The following is a 15,328-nucleotide window of genomic DNA, read 5'->3' on the forward strand; positions in this document are numbered from 1 at the left end:
GAGAGATCCAAAATTGACACCCTATCATCAAAATTGAAAGAGCTAGAGGAGCAAGATCAAAAAAACTCAAAACCCAGCAGAAGACAAGAAATAACTAAGATCAGAGCTGAACTGAAGGAGATTGAGACACAAAAAACCCTTCAAAAAATCAATAAATCCAAGAGCTGGTTTTTTGAAAAGATCAACAAAATAGACAGACCACTAGCCAGATTGATTAAAAATAAAAGAGAGAACAACCAAATAGATGCAATAAAAAATGATAAAGGGGAAATCACCACAGATTCCACAGAAATTCAAACCATCATAAGAGAATATTACAAACAACTCTACGCACATAAGCTAGCAAACCTGGAAGAAATGGATAAATTCGTGGACTCCTGTGTCCTCGCAAGCCTAAACCAGGAGGAAGCTGAAACTATGAATAGACCAATAACAAGGGCAGAAGTCGAGGCAGCAATTAAGAGCCTACCACACAAAAAAAGCCCAGGTCCAGATGGGTTCACAGCCGAATTCTACCAGACACACAAAGAGGAGCTGGTACCATTCCTTCTAAAACTATTCCAAATAATCCAAAAAGAGGGAATCCTTCCCAAATCATTTTATGAGACCAACATCATCCTGATACCAAAACCCGGCAGAGACCCAACAAGAAAAGAAAACTTCAGGCCAATATCCATGATGAACATAGATGCAAAAATCTTCAATAAAATATTGGCAAGCCGATTGCAACAGCAAATCAAAGCAGTCATTTGGTTTTATAAAAAGAAGGTCCGGACAACAAGAACTCTTTCTAGATGGAATCCCTCGATGCTTTCTGCCTGAAGTCAAGAAGTAACTTGGTAACAAGGGACTGCCTTTTAAGGTTCTTTCGATGTTGGAAAAATGCCCCTGGCCATCCAGAACCACATGAGTTCAACATCAAAGATGTTGAAGTAGTTTACCTGCCCCCAAACACCGTGCCTGTAATTCAGCCTCTCGACTAGGGGGTCCCAAGGCCCTTTAAGGCTCATGGTAGACAGTACACTACAGACCAGATTGTCAACTATGGAAGGGAACCCTGATAGAGAGGGAAGTCTGGAAGGATTGCGCTATTGAAGGTGCCATCATTGTTTTTGTTTGTTGTTTTTCTTTTTGTCATTTTTAGTTTATTTGTGTGGCAAGTGACAGGCATGAAGATGCCGTCATTACAAAGCCCTGAAAGCCATCAAGCCCAAAACAACGAATTCATGCTGGAGAGTACTGTGTCCCAATGTTAGCATGACTTCACAGTATTTACAACAGATCCTGTCAAGGATATCATGGTAAAGACTGTGGATATGGTTTTAAGAAAAGTGGGGATTACAGGGTTTCAAGATATGAATCTTGGAGAAATAGACACCACACCAGAGGAGGAATGACCATAGGACAACTTGATGGAGATGAGTACTTTCAAACCAGTGCCAAATGATCAGGAAGAAAACAGAAAAAGCAGTACTAGAAAACAAATGGACCTTAGACAATCTGGCAGAAGGATTCCAAACATTCAAGACTGCTTTTGACTTATTTGACAATATGGACCTTTCTATATGATACAGGCACTGAAACTAACATGAACAACAAACAAGGATTGGCACCATATAGAAATATTTTTAGGGAAATGAAAAGGCAAAAAAGTCAAATTACAGTGTATTTCTGTAAAGTTACACTGAATGTGCCTTCCCCTTCTGCCTCCTCTTCCACTTTCTCCACCTCTGCCAGCTCTGCCACCCCTGAGATGATAAGACCAATTCCTCCTCTTCTCCTCCTACTCAGCATGAAGACGATGAGGATGAAAAACTTTGTGATGATCCACTTCTACTTAATGTATTTTCTCTACCTTATGATATTCTTAATAAAATTTTATTTTCTCTAGCTTTATTGCAAGAATGCAATACATGATACACATACAAAATATGTGTTAAACAACTGCTTATGTTGTTGACAAGGCTTCTCGTTAACAGTAGGCTATTAGTAATTTGGTGGGGAGTCAAAAAAATCACAATGCAGATTTTCAACTGTGTGGAGGGTCAGTGCCTCTAACCCTCATGTTGTTCTAAAGTTAGGGGCACTGACTAGTATAACTCCCTACAAATACATTCCTGCATATATTCCTAAGGTTTCTGCCAATTTAAGTTGGCGAAGTCTTGCCATTCTTTCAGTATGGCAGTCCCCAGGTCAGTCCCTACACTTAACACCAGCTCACCATGGTGTGCTGGGATCCAACTGTAGTTACAGGATTGGAGACAATGAGAAGTGGTGGTGGTATAGAGGGGGCCTTGAGGACAATATGCAGCCCCTTACAACATAAGTGCCTTGGGTAAAATCAATACAGAATCTTTAAATTTAATCTCCTTAGACAGGAGAGGAGGGACTGCTTGTGCTGGCAAGAGAGGCACTGTGTCCAGGGGGTTCAACATTTTTAGAGTCCTCTCAGATGTCTTCATTCCCAATTCTCAGGTTTCCACACATTCCCAAAGCCCTGTTCTTCACATAAGAGACCTGGCAAGCCTGTGAAATCAATTAATGTTGTACTTCTGCAATCCACTTGATATTTGTGATTTGTTTTTTTGATATATTGGTCTTCTGACTACAAGAGAGAAATTATTTTAGGACACTCATAGAAGGTCTCTGGTTGTCAGACAATGCCTTGTTCCAGTAATTAAATCCCAAAGTTGGACATTTTCTTCTAAGCTCAGTAACATGGTCAGATGTGGCTAGCCCACCTCACAATCCTTGTAGTCCTCAGTTCCATTAAAACACTTTTTATACCACTTACATGGTCTTCTAAAGCACTTCATTACCAGAAACTATAAGTAGTTTAAAAGTATAAACTTAATTCTTTTGCCATGGATTGCTAGAACTAGTGACAAGATTATATTGCCTTCAAAGCTAGCCAGGTCAGATAACCAATCCCAAATTCCCAACTTTGAGTTTCTCATCACTGTAGTCACTTCTAGAGCCAAATACTTTTATCAGAGTTAATTCAAGAGAACAGCTTTCACTTTATATATGTTAAGCTGGGAGATTTTTGGATTTTTTGTTTTGTTTTGTTTTGTTTTGAGACAGGGTCTGGCTCTGTCACTCAGGCTGGAGTGTGGTGGCATGATCTCAGCTCACTGCAACCTATGCCACCTGGGCTCAAGCCATCCTACTACCTCAGCCTCCCAAGTAGCTGGACTACAGGTACACACCACCATGCCTGGCAGAATTTTGTATTTTTTTTGTAAATAGGGGGTTTTGCCATATTGCCCAGGCTGGTCTCAGACTCCCAAACTCAAGTGATACGACTGCCTTGGCCTCCCAAAATCTTGGGATTATGGGTGTGAGCCACCATGCCCAGCCTTGGAAGATTTTTAATAAAGGGAAGCAAAAGGCAAGGGAAATAGCTGCTGACTTTCAGAAAATCTGGAAGTACACGAATCTCACTAAGCTACTATGAACTCAGAAGCAGGGGTGACTATAAGCTTTTTTTTTGGAGACGGAGATTCGCTCTTGTTACCCAGACTGGAGTGCAATGGATCTCGGCTCATCGCAACCTCCGCTTCCTGGGTTCAGGCAATTCTCCTGCCTCAGCCTCCTGAGTAGCTGGTATTACAGCTACTTGGTGCACACGCCATCATGCCCAGCTAATTTTTTGTATTTTTAGTAGAGACGGGGTTTCACCATGTTGACCATGATGGTCTTGATCTCTTGACCTCGTGATCCACCCGCCTCGGCCTTCCAAAGTGCTGGGATTACAGGCGTGAGCCACCGCACCTGGCCTTTTTTTTTTTTTTTTTTTAGCAGAAAGACTTTGCCAGTTTACATTTCTTCAATATTATACCTTTGTCAGGTCAGAATTCCAGAATTCTCATTATTTTTCAATGTTTTTCAGCATGTCAACAGCAACCAGGAATTATCAGAGAGGCTGTCTAAGCTACAGCAAGAGAAAGAAGCTCTACATGAAGAATATGTGCGATTATTGAAGCTGCTTAATGTCCATGTGAGGTAAACAAAGACAAGTTCTCCTTGGAAGAAAACTGTGTAGGTAGAGTAGTTATTTCTTGCTGAGCCAGCTCTAGGGCTAAATAGTGGGCTGCTCACTGAAGCACCCTTTCGAGAGGGCCACCAAAAAATCCCTGTGTTTCCAAAATTTCTATTCATAGGGCTTTTCCTAGGGAGATGAGCCTAATTTCTTCTCAAGAGAGGGAGGGAGAAGGAGATTACCATTCATTGAGCTTTGGTGGTATTGAACTTGTTTTTCCCCAAATACACCCTTCTCACTTGCCTTCACACTTTTTTTCACCTCACGTACTTTCATCAGCCTAAACCATCCTCTCCTCATTTAAAGAGCTTTTTCGTTTTTTTATTTCAGAGAATTGACACAGAGTATTACTAATATGTATATTCCATAGCTGTTGTATATAATGATCGATGATATCTATTACAGATATGATACATGCTCTCTCTCTTTCTATACATACATACATATATGTATATCAGGCAAATACCATTGTCCAAAGGTAAAATGACATTTGGTTTTTAGGTAGTTAAATTTTTTTTCATTTCACATATAATGAAACAACATTGCCAAAAAAAACAAAATTCTTTTTTGAGATAGGATCTCACTCTGTCACCCAGGCTTCAGAGTAGTGGCACAATCACAACTCACTGCAGCCTTAATGTCCTGTGCTCAAGTGATCCTCCCACTTCAGTCTCCTGAGTAGATGGGACTACAGTCACATGCAGTCACACCCAGCTAACTTTAACATTTTTTAATAGAAATGGGTGGGTCTTACTATTTGGCCAGGCTGGTCTCCTGGCCTCAAGTGATCTTCCTTCCTTGGCCTCCCATTATAGGTGTAAGCCACTGTGCCCAGCGCAAATTTTTTTCATAATTCTTTTTGGCACACCTCTCTGTTGTGATCAGTGTAAATTTTTTGAATGAAACAAAACTTATGCAGACATTCTCCCAAGTTCCCTCCTAGTGTCTTGTCAATAAACATAACTTTATGCTTTTATTATCATAGCTTTTGTAAAAGTTATACCATCTTTCTTTTAATATCATCTGATAAACATTATGCTTTGTTGCTATAGTTTCCAAATTTGCTATTTTCATAAAACAGTATTTCATGAAGTTGTTACACTACTAAAAGCAGCAGTTAAACAGGGTGCAACAGTTAACAGACTAAAAGAACCCAAAATTACAGTGCAAATAAATGTATACCTTATTTTAGGAATAGGGTGTAATATAGAAACAGCATTAGAGGAAGCATATGCATTAGAGCCCATGGGTGTTTCACAGCAAGGGGTCCAGAGGAGTCAGGCAGGAGCTGGGATGCTGTTCCTCCTGTAAGGGCCATAGCTGAACGCACTTCCCCTGAGATCAGGAACCACCCATGTGTGCATTGACCACCTCACAACCAGGGAGCCCAAAATAGTCTCAGCTGAGATTTTGTTAAATACTTGTTATATTCTGTTGTTCACATAAGCATATTCCTGCTATGTAACCTGGTTCAAGAGCAGAGACTTCTTAGGGGTCTCACTGAGACCTGGTGCAAATTGTCATTGTCATTGTTATCAATAAACAATGCTGATAAACTGGTATAAACTGCCATGGTTTGTACTACTTGGACCTGAGTGAGGTTATGAAGCCACATTAATCGTTATATTTCCCTCTGTAATGTGCTTGACCAACAGTCAGTGCCAAACAGGCACTTTAGCAAAACAGTTTAGGTTAATCCTAGACCTGCTGGAATTAAATCTCACAACAGAATCCTAATTTGGTTAAGAATGACTCATTGCTCTAACGGTTGAATATTTTTATTCAAAACAATGCTGAAAAAATCATCTTGGTATATATATTTTTCATTCTTGAATTTATTTTTATAGAACTAGAGATCTTAAAATGTATTGACAAACATTGCGAAGTATCCTACCATAACCAGAAAGGGGTCCTGAACGCAGACCTTAATAGAGGGCTCTTGGATCTTATGCAAGAGAGAATTCAGGGTGAGTCTAAAGAGTAAAGTAGAAGCAACTTATTAAGAAAGTAAAGAAATAAAATAATGTCTACTTCCTAGACAGAGCTGCCCCAAGGGCTGCTGGGTGGCTATTTTTATGGTTATTTCTTGATTATAAATATTCTTGTTTTGAATATAAATTCTTGAATATAAATATTGTTAATTATAAAAAATTCTTGTTTTCTGTGAAGGAGGCAGGAATTTCACAGAACTGAGGGTTCCTCTTTTTTTTAGTTTATATGGGATAACTTCGAGATGTTGCCATGGCATTAGTAAACTGTCATGGTGCTGATGAGAGTGTCTTTCATCGTGCTAATACATTATAGTTAGCATATAATGAAGAGTGAAGAGGAAAGGAGGTCACTTTGATTGCCATCTTGGTTTTGGCGGGTTTTGGCTAGCTTCTTTAGTGCATCCTGTTTTGTGACCTGTATCTTGTGCCGAATTCCTGTCTCATCCTATGACTAAGAATGCCTAACCTCATGGGAATGCAGCCAAGCAGGTCTCATCCTCATTTTGCCCAGCCCTTATTCAAGATGGAGTTGCTCTGGTTCAAATGCCTCTGACACTACTAAATTTTTCTGCCATCATTATATAAGAGTAGCAATATTACCACATCCTCATTAACATTGAGCACTGCTATTGATGGGGAGAGGGGTTCTGATGACATTTTCCCCAATATTCTTTGTTTAATTGAGATATAATTTGCATGTAACAAATGCAAAGATTTTTAAATGTAGTATTGGATAAGTTTTGACAAATGTTTGTGCCCCTATTACCACCACCCCAATCGAGATACAGAACAGGGCCAGGTGCAGTGGCTTACGCCTGTACTCCCAGCACTTTGGGAGGCTGAGGTGAGCAGATTGCGTAAGCTCAGGAGTTCAAGACTAGCCCAGGTAACATGGTGAAACCCTGTCTCTACCAAAAATGCAAAAATTGGCCAGGCATGGTGGTGTGCAACTGTGGTCCCAGCTACTCGGGAGGCTGAGGCAGGAGGACCACTTGAGCCCAGGAGGCAGAGGTTGCAGTGAGCCCCTGAGCCAAGATTGTGCCACTGCACTCCAGCCTGAATGCCAGAGTAAGATTCCATCTCAAAAAAAGGAAAGAAAAAAATACAGAACATTTCCATTGTCCCCTAAAGTTCTCTATGACCTGTTTGCAGTTATCTGTACTTACTGCTTCTCCCTCCCTCCAGGTAGCCACTGTTCTGATTTCTGCCTGTCCTAGAATTTCATCTAAACGGAATTATGCTATCTGTAATTGTAACCATAATAGGTTTGTTGCCCAATGTACACAGCAAGTCAGCACACTAAGACATTGGGTTGCAGCAGAAAAAGAGGTTTAATCATAGAGTCAACAAATGAGGAGATGGGAGGAAACCTCAAATTCATCTCCTTGAGGAACTTAGATTAAGGGTTTTTAAGAGTTTTAGATTGGACCAAAAAGTGGAGATGGTTGGTAGGTCAAAGAGTCCAGGGTGAAGTCATGGGACAGGGAGATGAAGAAGCTGTATTCTCATGCTGATTCTGTTCCTTTTGGGGGCTCTTCAAACTGGTTGCTGGAATTTGTATCTAAAAAACCTCTTAGGCAATTCCTTTTTTTTTTTTTTTTTTTTTTTGAGGCAGGATCCTACTCTTCCTCAGACTGGAGTACAGTGGCACAATTTTGGCTCACCGCAACCTCCGCCTCCCAGGCTCAAATGATTCTTCTGCCCCAGCCTCCTGAGTAGCTGGGATTATAGGCATGTGCCACTACTGCCTGGCTAATTTTTGTATTTTTAGTAAAGACAGGGTTTCACCATGTTGGCTAGGCTGCCTGGTCTCAAACTCCTGACCTCAAATGATCCACCCGCCTCGGCCTCTCATGCTGGCATTACAGGCATGGGCCAGCTCACCTGGCCAAGCAATTCTTAAACAAAAACTTATAATTCTAATGTTAGCAGTCCTGTCTATAGGAACAATGGAGATGCAAGTGATGAGTATCTAATGGTGTGTGACTTTTAGCAACAAGGAAGTGGACCAAAGTGAAGCCTGATTAATGTTTTATTATCATTATATTTCTGTCCGGAACCCAGTATATACTTCCTGTCAACACTGTCGGGGCAGTTTCATACTCTTTTGTGTCTGACTTCTTTTGTTCAACGTAATCTCTTATTTTTAAACGCACTTATAGACAGAAATTACTTGTCATTTTGTTTTGAATTTCTTTAATGGCTAGTGAGGCTGAATGTTTTTCCATGTTATTTGTGCACAGCCTTTTAGGGCAGTGAATTGTGACCCTGGCTGCCTGGGCTCCAACGTAGATGAATAAATTAAAAACCTGTGGGCATAGGGCCTGTAGATCAATACTTTTCTAAAAGCATCCTCGTGAGATTCTAATGTGCATCTGAGGTTGAAAACTATATTTAGGAAAGAAAATGGAAGGAATTATTGAAACTCTACTTTTTTTTTCATTTCCCTGACCCCAGTCCTGACTTTCACACACAATGCTTATTTTTTACGTTTTCTCTACCACTTTTCCAGAGGAACAATTCCCTTGCTTTTTTCACATCAAAGTAAAGACCACCTGGTTTTACTTAAAGACAAGCTAAAAGTTGTTCCTAAATTTTAGAACATAAATATTGTGTCACTTCATAGTATTTATAGTTAACAAAGCCAAAAATAAACATGGAAAATCTACGTGTTCTTCAGACAAGGTAGCCAACAGGACTTCCGACCAAACCAATAGTGTGACAAATAGCCAGCAATGAGAACGGAAGGCTCTAAGTTCTCACCAGCTGCACTGCATCAACATGCTTTTCAAACCATGTGTAACACTACAGAGAGCACCCTAAATATCAAATAACAGGAGACTAATTAGGTGAAGCATAACACATTCACTTAATAGGACATAAAACAGCTGTGAAGGATGATGGCTGTGGCTATTAGAAAACAACGTGGGTAAATGCTTTTAATGTAATAAGTGAAAAGAGCAGATGATAAACATTTTGATATACACAGTGTTTAAACAAAAGATACTTATAAAAGGATTAGAAGGAAATACAATGTCATAGTACTCATCATATTGGGAGTTGGGGATTTTCCCAAATTTTCTGTAATTAATTATTTTAAAGAATGAACTGGCTGGGCATGGTGGCTCACATCTGTTATTCTAGCACTTTCAGAGGCCAAGGCAGGAGGATCACTTGAATCCAGGAGTTCAAGACCAGCCTAGAGAACATAGTGAGATCTCAAATCTACCAAAAAAAAATTTTTAAGGAATAAATTTGTTTTTTTTTTTAATAACCCAAATGGCAGGGTAAGAGAGCAGCTGTCTGGCATGGGAAGTTAGAGACTTGGGTTTTAATATTCTAGTACAGGAGAGGTGAAAGAAATTCCAGAAGGGTAACACCCAATGGGTTCTATTTGCCCACTGCCTAGACAGAGCTGATTTATCAAGACAGGGAAATTACAAGACAGAAAGATTAATTCATACAGAGTCAGCTGTATGGGAGACTAGAGTTTTATCACTCAAATCAGTCTCCCCAAAAATTTGATGATTGGAGTTTTTAAGGATAATTTGGCGGATAGAAGTGGGGAGTGTTGATTGAGCAGGTCAAAGATTAAATCACAGAGAGTTGAAGCCATCCTCTTGCACTGAGTCAGTTCCTGGATGGGGGCCACAGGACCATGTGACCCAGTTTATCGATCTAGGTGGCATCAGCTGGTGCACCTTAACACAGGGTCTGCAAAATATCTCAAGCACTGAACTCAGGTTTACGACACTGACTCTTAAACTGTTAATTTCTAATCTTGTGGCTAATTTGTTAGTCTGGCAAAGGCAGTCTAGTCCCCAGGCTAGAAGGGGGTTTATTTTGGAAAAGGGCTGTTATCAAGTTTGTTTCAAAGTTAAACTATAAACTAAGTTTCTCCCAAAGTTAGTTGGGCCTATGCCTAGGAATGAACAAGGACAGCTTGGAGGTTAGAAGCAAGATGGAGTTGGTTAGGTCAGATCTCTTTCACTATCATAATTTCCTCAGTTATAATTTTTGCAAAAACAATTTCAGAAGTACATGTTGTGTTATAAATGATGTCAAAACATCAGAGCAACTGTGAACAGCTGGGAAAGTCGGAGCATGGCAGGTACGCTGCTGGATCTTATATCTCTGAAGTTATAGACTGGAGGATGCTGAAAACCAGTGGTATCTTTTAACAAATGTTCCCAGTAAAAAGGAGAATGAGACCATTTATGAGGTGCACCTTTTTGTAAATACCTCCTTGTAAAGAATCTAAGTCACAGCTGTGGTAATTGTGAACATCGTCTGCAAAAGTATGTGCCTCATATTATGTAGTGGTGCTGATGGTGGCTCAATGCATCACGTGCCTAGGCTCCCTCTATCATGTCATTGCTTCAACATCTTTAACATGTTGCCCTTATCCACATAGTTCAAAATGATTCACTACCATATCCACATTTCAGCCAGTAAGAAAGAAAGAGGGGAAGGCAAGGGCATTCCATTTTCCTTTAAGGCACACTACTTCCATTCATATTCTGTTGGCCAGAACTTACTTACATGACCTCATCTAACTGCAAGGAAAGCCAAGAACTATAGTTCCTATGCTGAGTATGCCAGTGCCCAGCAAAAAAATCGGGGTCTATAATGGAGAAATTGGATTCGGTACAACCCCAGCAGTCACTGCCGCATACACTGATAAGTAAGCTGTATCTAGCTTTGTATACTTGCCTCTGGCCTGCAAGAAGCCAAACTGCTCAGTCTGGTATCTGACTAACAGCTAAATTAATCTCTTCAAGGAAAAACATGCAAAATGATTCTTTTTTTTTAATCAAGACAAAGCCTTGTTCTGTCGCCAGGCGCAGGCTGGAGTACAGTGGTGCGATCTCAGCTCACTGCAACCTCTGCCTCCTGGGTTCAAGCAATTCTCCTGCCTCAGCCTCCCGAGTAGCCGGGACCACAGGCGCATGCCACCACGCCTGAATAATTTTTTTGTATTTTTAGTAGAGATGGGGTTTCACTGTGTTGGCCAGGATGGTCTCGATCTCTTGACCTTGTGATCCGCATGCCTCGGCCTCCCAAAGTGCTGAGATTACAGGCGTGAGCCACCATGCCCGGCTGCAAAATGATTCTTTTATGTACACTTAGCAAATAGGAGAAAGAGGTGGACTATTTTGGAAAATGGAGGAGTCTTGCAAAAACACATTTTGGAGTAAGACATAACTTTGCAGGGGCCAAATGAAAAGTTCTCCTTTAACCTCTGAAGGTTGACTGAAAAAATCAACTGACAAGAGGCAGATAAATAGGAGAAATAGTATGCAGGTCTATTAATCTGCATGGGGGAGAACCACAGAATGATTACCCCAGTCTCCAATGGGGTATAGAAGGTTATACACCATATTGAGATTACAGAAAGAATGGCGGCTTAGATCAGGGCAAAACAGGTTATGGGAAGGGGAGAAAAGGAGGCCGCCCTAGCAAAGGTCTTCTTGTTATGTAGATGAAACCTCACAGGTATTACAGCAGCCCTCAGAGAGAATAGATGGTCAATCTTGTTTTCACATCTTTAGAGGTTTCAGACTCTCAGTGAATCTTTCTTAGATCCAGACAAGGGAGGGAAGGCACTCAGAGAAAGCCTGGCTGCAGATATTCTCCATACCCCTCCCCACTTCCCATTACTCCCACAAAAGACAGATTTTCAACTATTCTTATATAGCTAGCTATTCTGAATAGGTATCTTGAAATATATCAAGGAAATATACTTTGTAGTGAAACATTTTCGTTTCCTTCAACTTACAAGGACATAGGATTCCCTTGGAGAAGTTCTTCCATACCAGTTTAACTAAAATTAGCATCTAGATAAGTCTTCTTTTTTCTTCCAATCCCATCTGGTTCCTAGTTCTTGTACAAAATGAAATGTATCTCAGGAGAAATCGGGGATATCTGTTTGCCTACCTTTGCTAGTATTATAGCAGTAGGGTATGATGGGAAGATCATAGGCTCTAGGGTCAGATTCTTCTCTTCAGAATAACTTCTTTTAAATAACTTCTTGCAAGCTAAATGATAAGAACTTTTGAACACAAAGAAGGAAATAACAGATACTGAGGTCTACTTGAGGAGTAGGGGAAGAGAATGAGGAGTAGAAAATAACTATTGGGTACAGGCTCAGTACCTGAGTGATGAAATAATACATGCAACGAACCCCTGTGACACATTTTTACCTGTGTAACAAACCTTCACATGTACCCCCCAAACCTAAAATGAAATTTTAAAAAACAATTTTTTTTTTTTTTTTGAGACGGAGTTTCACTCTTGTTACCCAGGCTGGAGTGCAATGGCGCGATCGCGGCTCACCACAACCTCCGCCTCCTGAGTTCAGGCAATTCTCCTGCCTCACCCTCCCAAGTAGCTGGGACTACAGGCACGCGCCACCATGCCCAGCTAATTTTTTGTATTTTTAGTAGAGACGGCGTTTCACAATGTAAAAAACAATTTTTTATAAAAACTAGGAAACACGTGTAACCTTGAACTACGATACTTGAGGAAGAGCTGCCTGCAGGGAAGTTCAAACGAGTGCGGGGAAATACCTACAGACAAATGTGGCTCAGGGTCTCAAATAGATTGAGCAGAGCACAGTTATTCAAAGCATGTGGCACAATATGAGGGGCCAAAAAAAAGGTAACTTGTCTGTCAGGAGTCGCCAAGACTCCCCTCAGGTTTCATGACTCTCTAGAATGAAGTGCAAAACTCAGAAAAACAGCTATGGTTATGGCTTATTACAGTGAAAGAATACAGATTAACATCAGCTAAGGAAAAAGACACACAGCTCACAGATCTCAAGGAAAGACACTTGTTTATGTTACCCATCTGTTACAAAGGATAATACAAATGACACAGATGAACAGCCAGGTGGAAGAGATGCACAGAGCACAGCATCCCTTTCCATGAAGGGGCTTGGAGGCACTATGCCCTCTCTGGGTGCATCACCCTCCAGGAACCTGTGTTCAGCTATTTGGAAGTCTTTCAAACCCAGTTCTTTTGGGCTTTTTTGAAAGCTTCATGAGTTAGGCATTGTCAACCTAAAGGGAAGAAGCTGAGGCAAAATTAATATAAGTAGAGAATTTATTTGATCCAAGCTTAGAGATTGCAACTCAGGGGCATAGATTCAAGTTGCCCTGAATATACAGTCTGATTAGCAGCAGTTACAAGTGAGTTTTTAAGCAAAATGTTAGTTTTAATTTGTATAGGTACATAGTAGGTATTTATTTATGCAGTACATGACATGTCTTGATACAGGCATGCCATGTGTAATAATCACATCATGGAGAATGGGGTACTTATCCCCTCAGGCATTTGTGTTACAAAGAATATGATTATACTCATTTGGCTTTTCTCTCTCTTTTCTTTTCGCTTTCTTTCTTTTCCTTCCTTCCTTTCTTTCTTCCCCTTGCCCCCTTCCTATTTCCTTTCCTTTCCTTTCCTTTCTTTAGTCTTGCTTTGTTGCCCAGGCTGGGAGTACAGTGGAACAATCTCAGCTCACTGTAGCCTTCCTGGGCTCCAGTGATCCTCCCACTTCAGCCTCCAAAGTAGCTGGGACTACAGGTTTGTGCCACCACACCTGGCTAATTTTGTTTATTTTTGTAGAGTCAAGGTCTTACTATGTTGCCCAGGCTGGTTTCGAACCTGTGTGCTCAAGCAATTCTCCTGCCTTAGCCTCCCAAAGTGCTGGGATTACAGGAGTAAGTCACTGGAACTGACCTGTTTCTTTAGTTATTTTTAAATGTACAATTTTTAAAAAAAGAAAAAAAAAGTACAATTATTATTGACTATAGTCTTATTCGTTCTTTAACTTTTTTTTTTTTTTTTGAGACAAAGTCTCACTCTGTCACCCAGACTGGAGTGCAGTGGTGCGATCTTGGCTCACTGCAACCTCTGCCTCCCGGGTTCAAGGGATTCTTGTGCCTCAGCCTCTTGAGTAGCTGGAATTACAGATGCCCACTGCCATGCCTGGCTAATTTTTGTATTTTTAGTAGAGAGGGTGTTTCACCATGTTGGCCAGGCTGGTCCCAAACTCCTGACCTCAGATGATCCACCTACCTCAGCCACCCAAAGTGCTGGGATTACAGGTGTGAGCCACCGCACCCAGCCTCTTTAATTATTTCTTATAAAGAACTGTTTTTTTTTTTGTAATTACACCCATTAACCATCCCCACCTCCCCCCATTCCCCGACTACCCTTCCCAGCCTCTAATAACCATCCTTGTACTCTCTATCTCCATGAGTTGAATTGTTTTGATTTTTAGATCCCACAAATAAGTGAGAATATATGATGTTTGTCTTTCTGTGCATGGTTTATTTCACTTAGCATAATGACCTCCAGTACATCCATGTTGTTGCAAATGACAGGATCTCATTCGTTTTTATGACTCAACAGTTTTCCATTGTGTATAAAACCATATTTTCTTTATCCATTCATCTGTTGATGGACATTTAAGTTGCTTCCAAATATTGGCTATTGTAAACAGTGTTGCAACAAACATGGTAGTGCAGATATCTCTTCAATATACTGATTTCCTTTCTTTCGGGTATATACTCAGCAGTGGGATTGCTCAAATGTATGAGAGCTCAATTTTTAGGTTTTATTGTTTTTGTTTTTGAACAGGCAAGAGTCTCACATCATCTTGGCTCATCGCAACCTCTACCTCCTAGGTTCAAGCTATTCTTCTGCCTCAGTCTTCTGAGTAGTTGAGATTACAGGTGTACACCACTACAACTGGCTTTTTGTTTTTTGTTGTTGTTTTTTGTTTTTGTTTTTGAGATGGAGTCCTGTTCTGTCATCAGGCTGGAGTGCAGTGACATAATCTTGGCTCACTGCAACCTCTGTCTCCCAGGTTCAAGCGATTCTCTTGCCTCGGCCTCCCAAGGAGCTGGGTATAAGCACATGCCATCACGCCCAGTTAATTTTTGTATTTTTAGTAGAGACAGGGTTTCATCATATTGGCCAGGTTGGTCTCGAACTCCTGACCTCATGATCCGCCCACCTAGGCCTCCCAAAATGCTGGGATTACAGGTGTAAACCACCATGCCCAGACTTTTTTTTTTTTTTTGTATTTTTAGTACAGATGGGGCTTTTGCTATGTTTGCCAGGCTGATCTTGAACTCCTAAAGTGATCCATCTGCCTTGGCCTCCCAGAGTGCTAAGATTACAGGCATGAGCCACTACACCTAGCCTCAATTTTTAGTTCTTTGAGGAACCTCCAAGATGTTCTCCATGGTGGCTGTACTAATTTACATTACCATTGACAGTGTATGAG

General features: G+C 40.7%; 1 protein-coding gene across 1 annotated transcript in view; it reads left to right on the forward strand.

The window, feature by feature from the left end:
* CCDC30 (coiled-coil domain containing 30) overlaps window positions 1-15,328 on the forward strand; it is a 186,539-nt gene that overhangs the window by 137,219 nt on the left and 33,992 nt on the right. The window contains 1 exon segment of the mRNA XM_078331431.1: window positions 3,893-4,005. Coding sequence (XP_078187557.1) covers window positions 3,893-4,005 — 113 coding nt within the window.

This window comes from Callithrix jacchus, chromosome 7, assembly GCF_049354715.1.
Source record: "Callithrix jacchus isolate 240 chromosome 7, calJac240_pri, whole genome shotgun sequence".
In the NCBI taxonomy this organism is placed as follows: domain Eukaryota; kingdom Metazoa; phylum Chordata; class Mammalia; order Primates; family Cebidae; genus Callithrix; species Callithrix jacchus.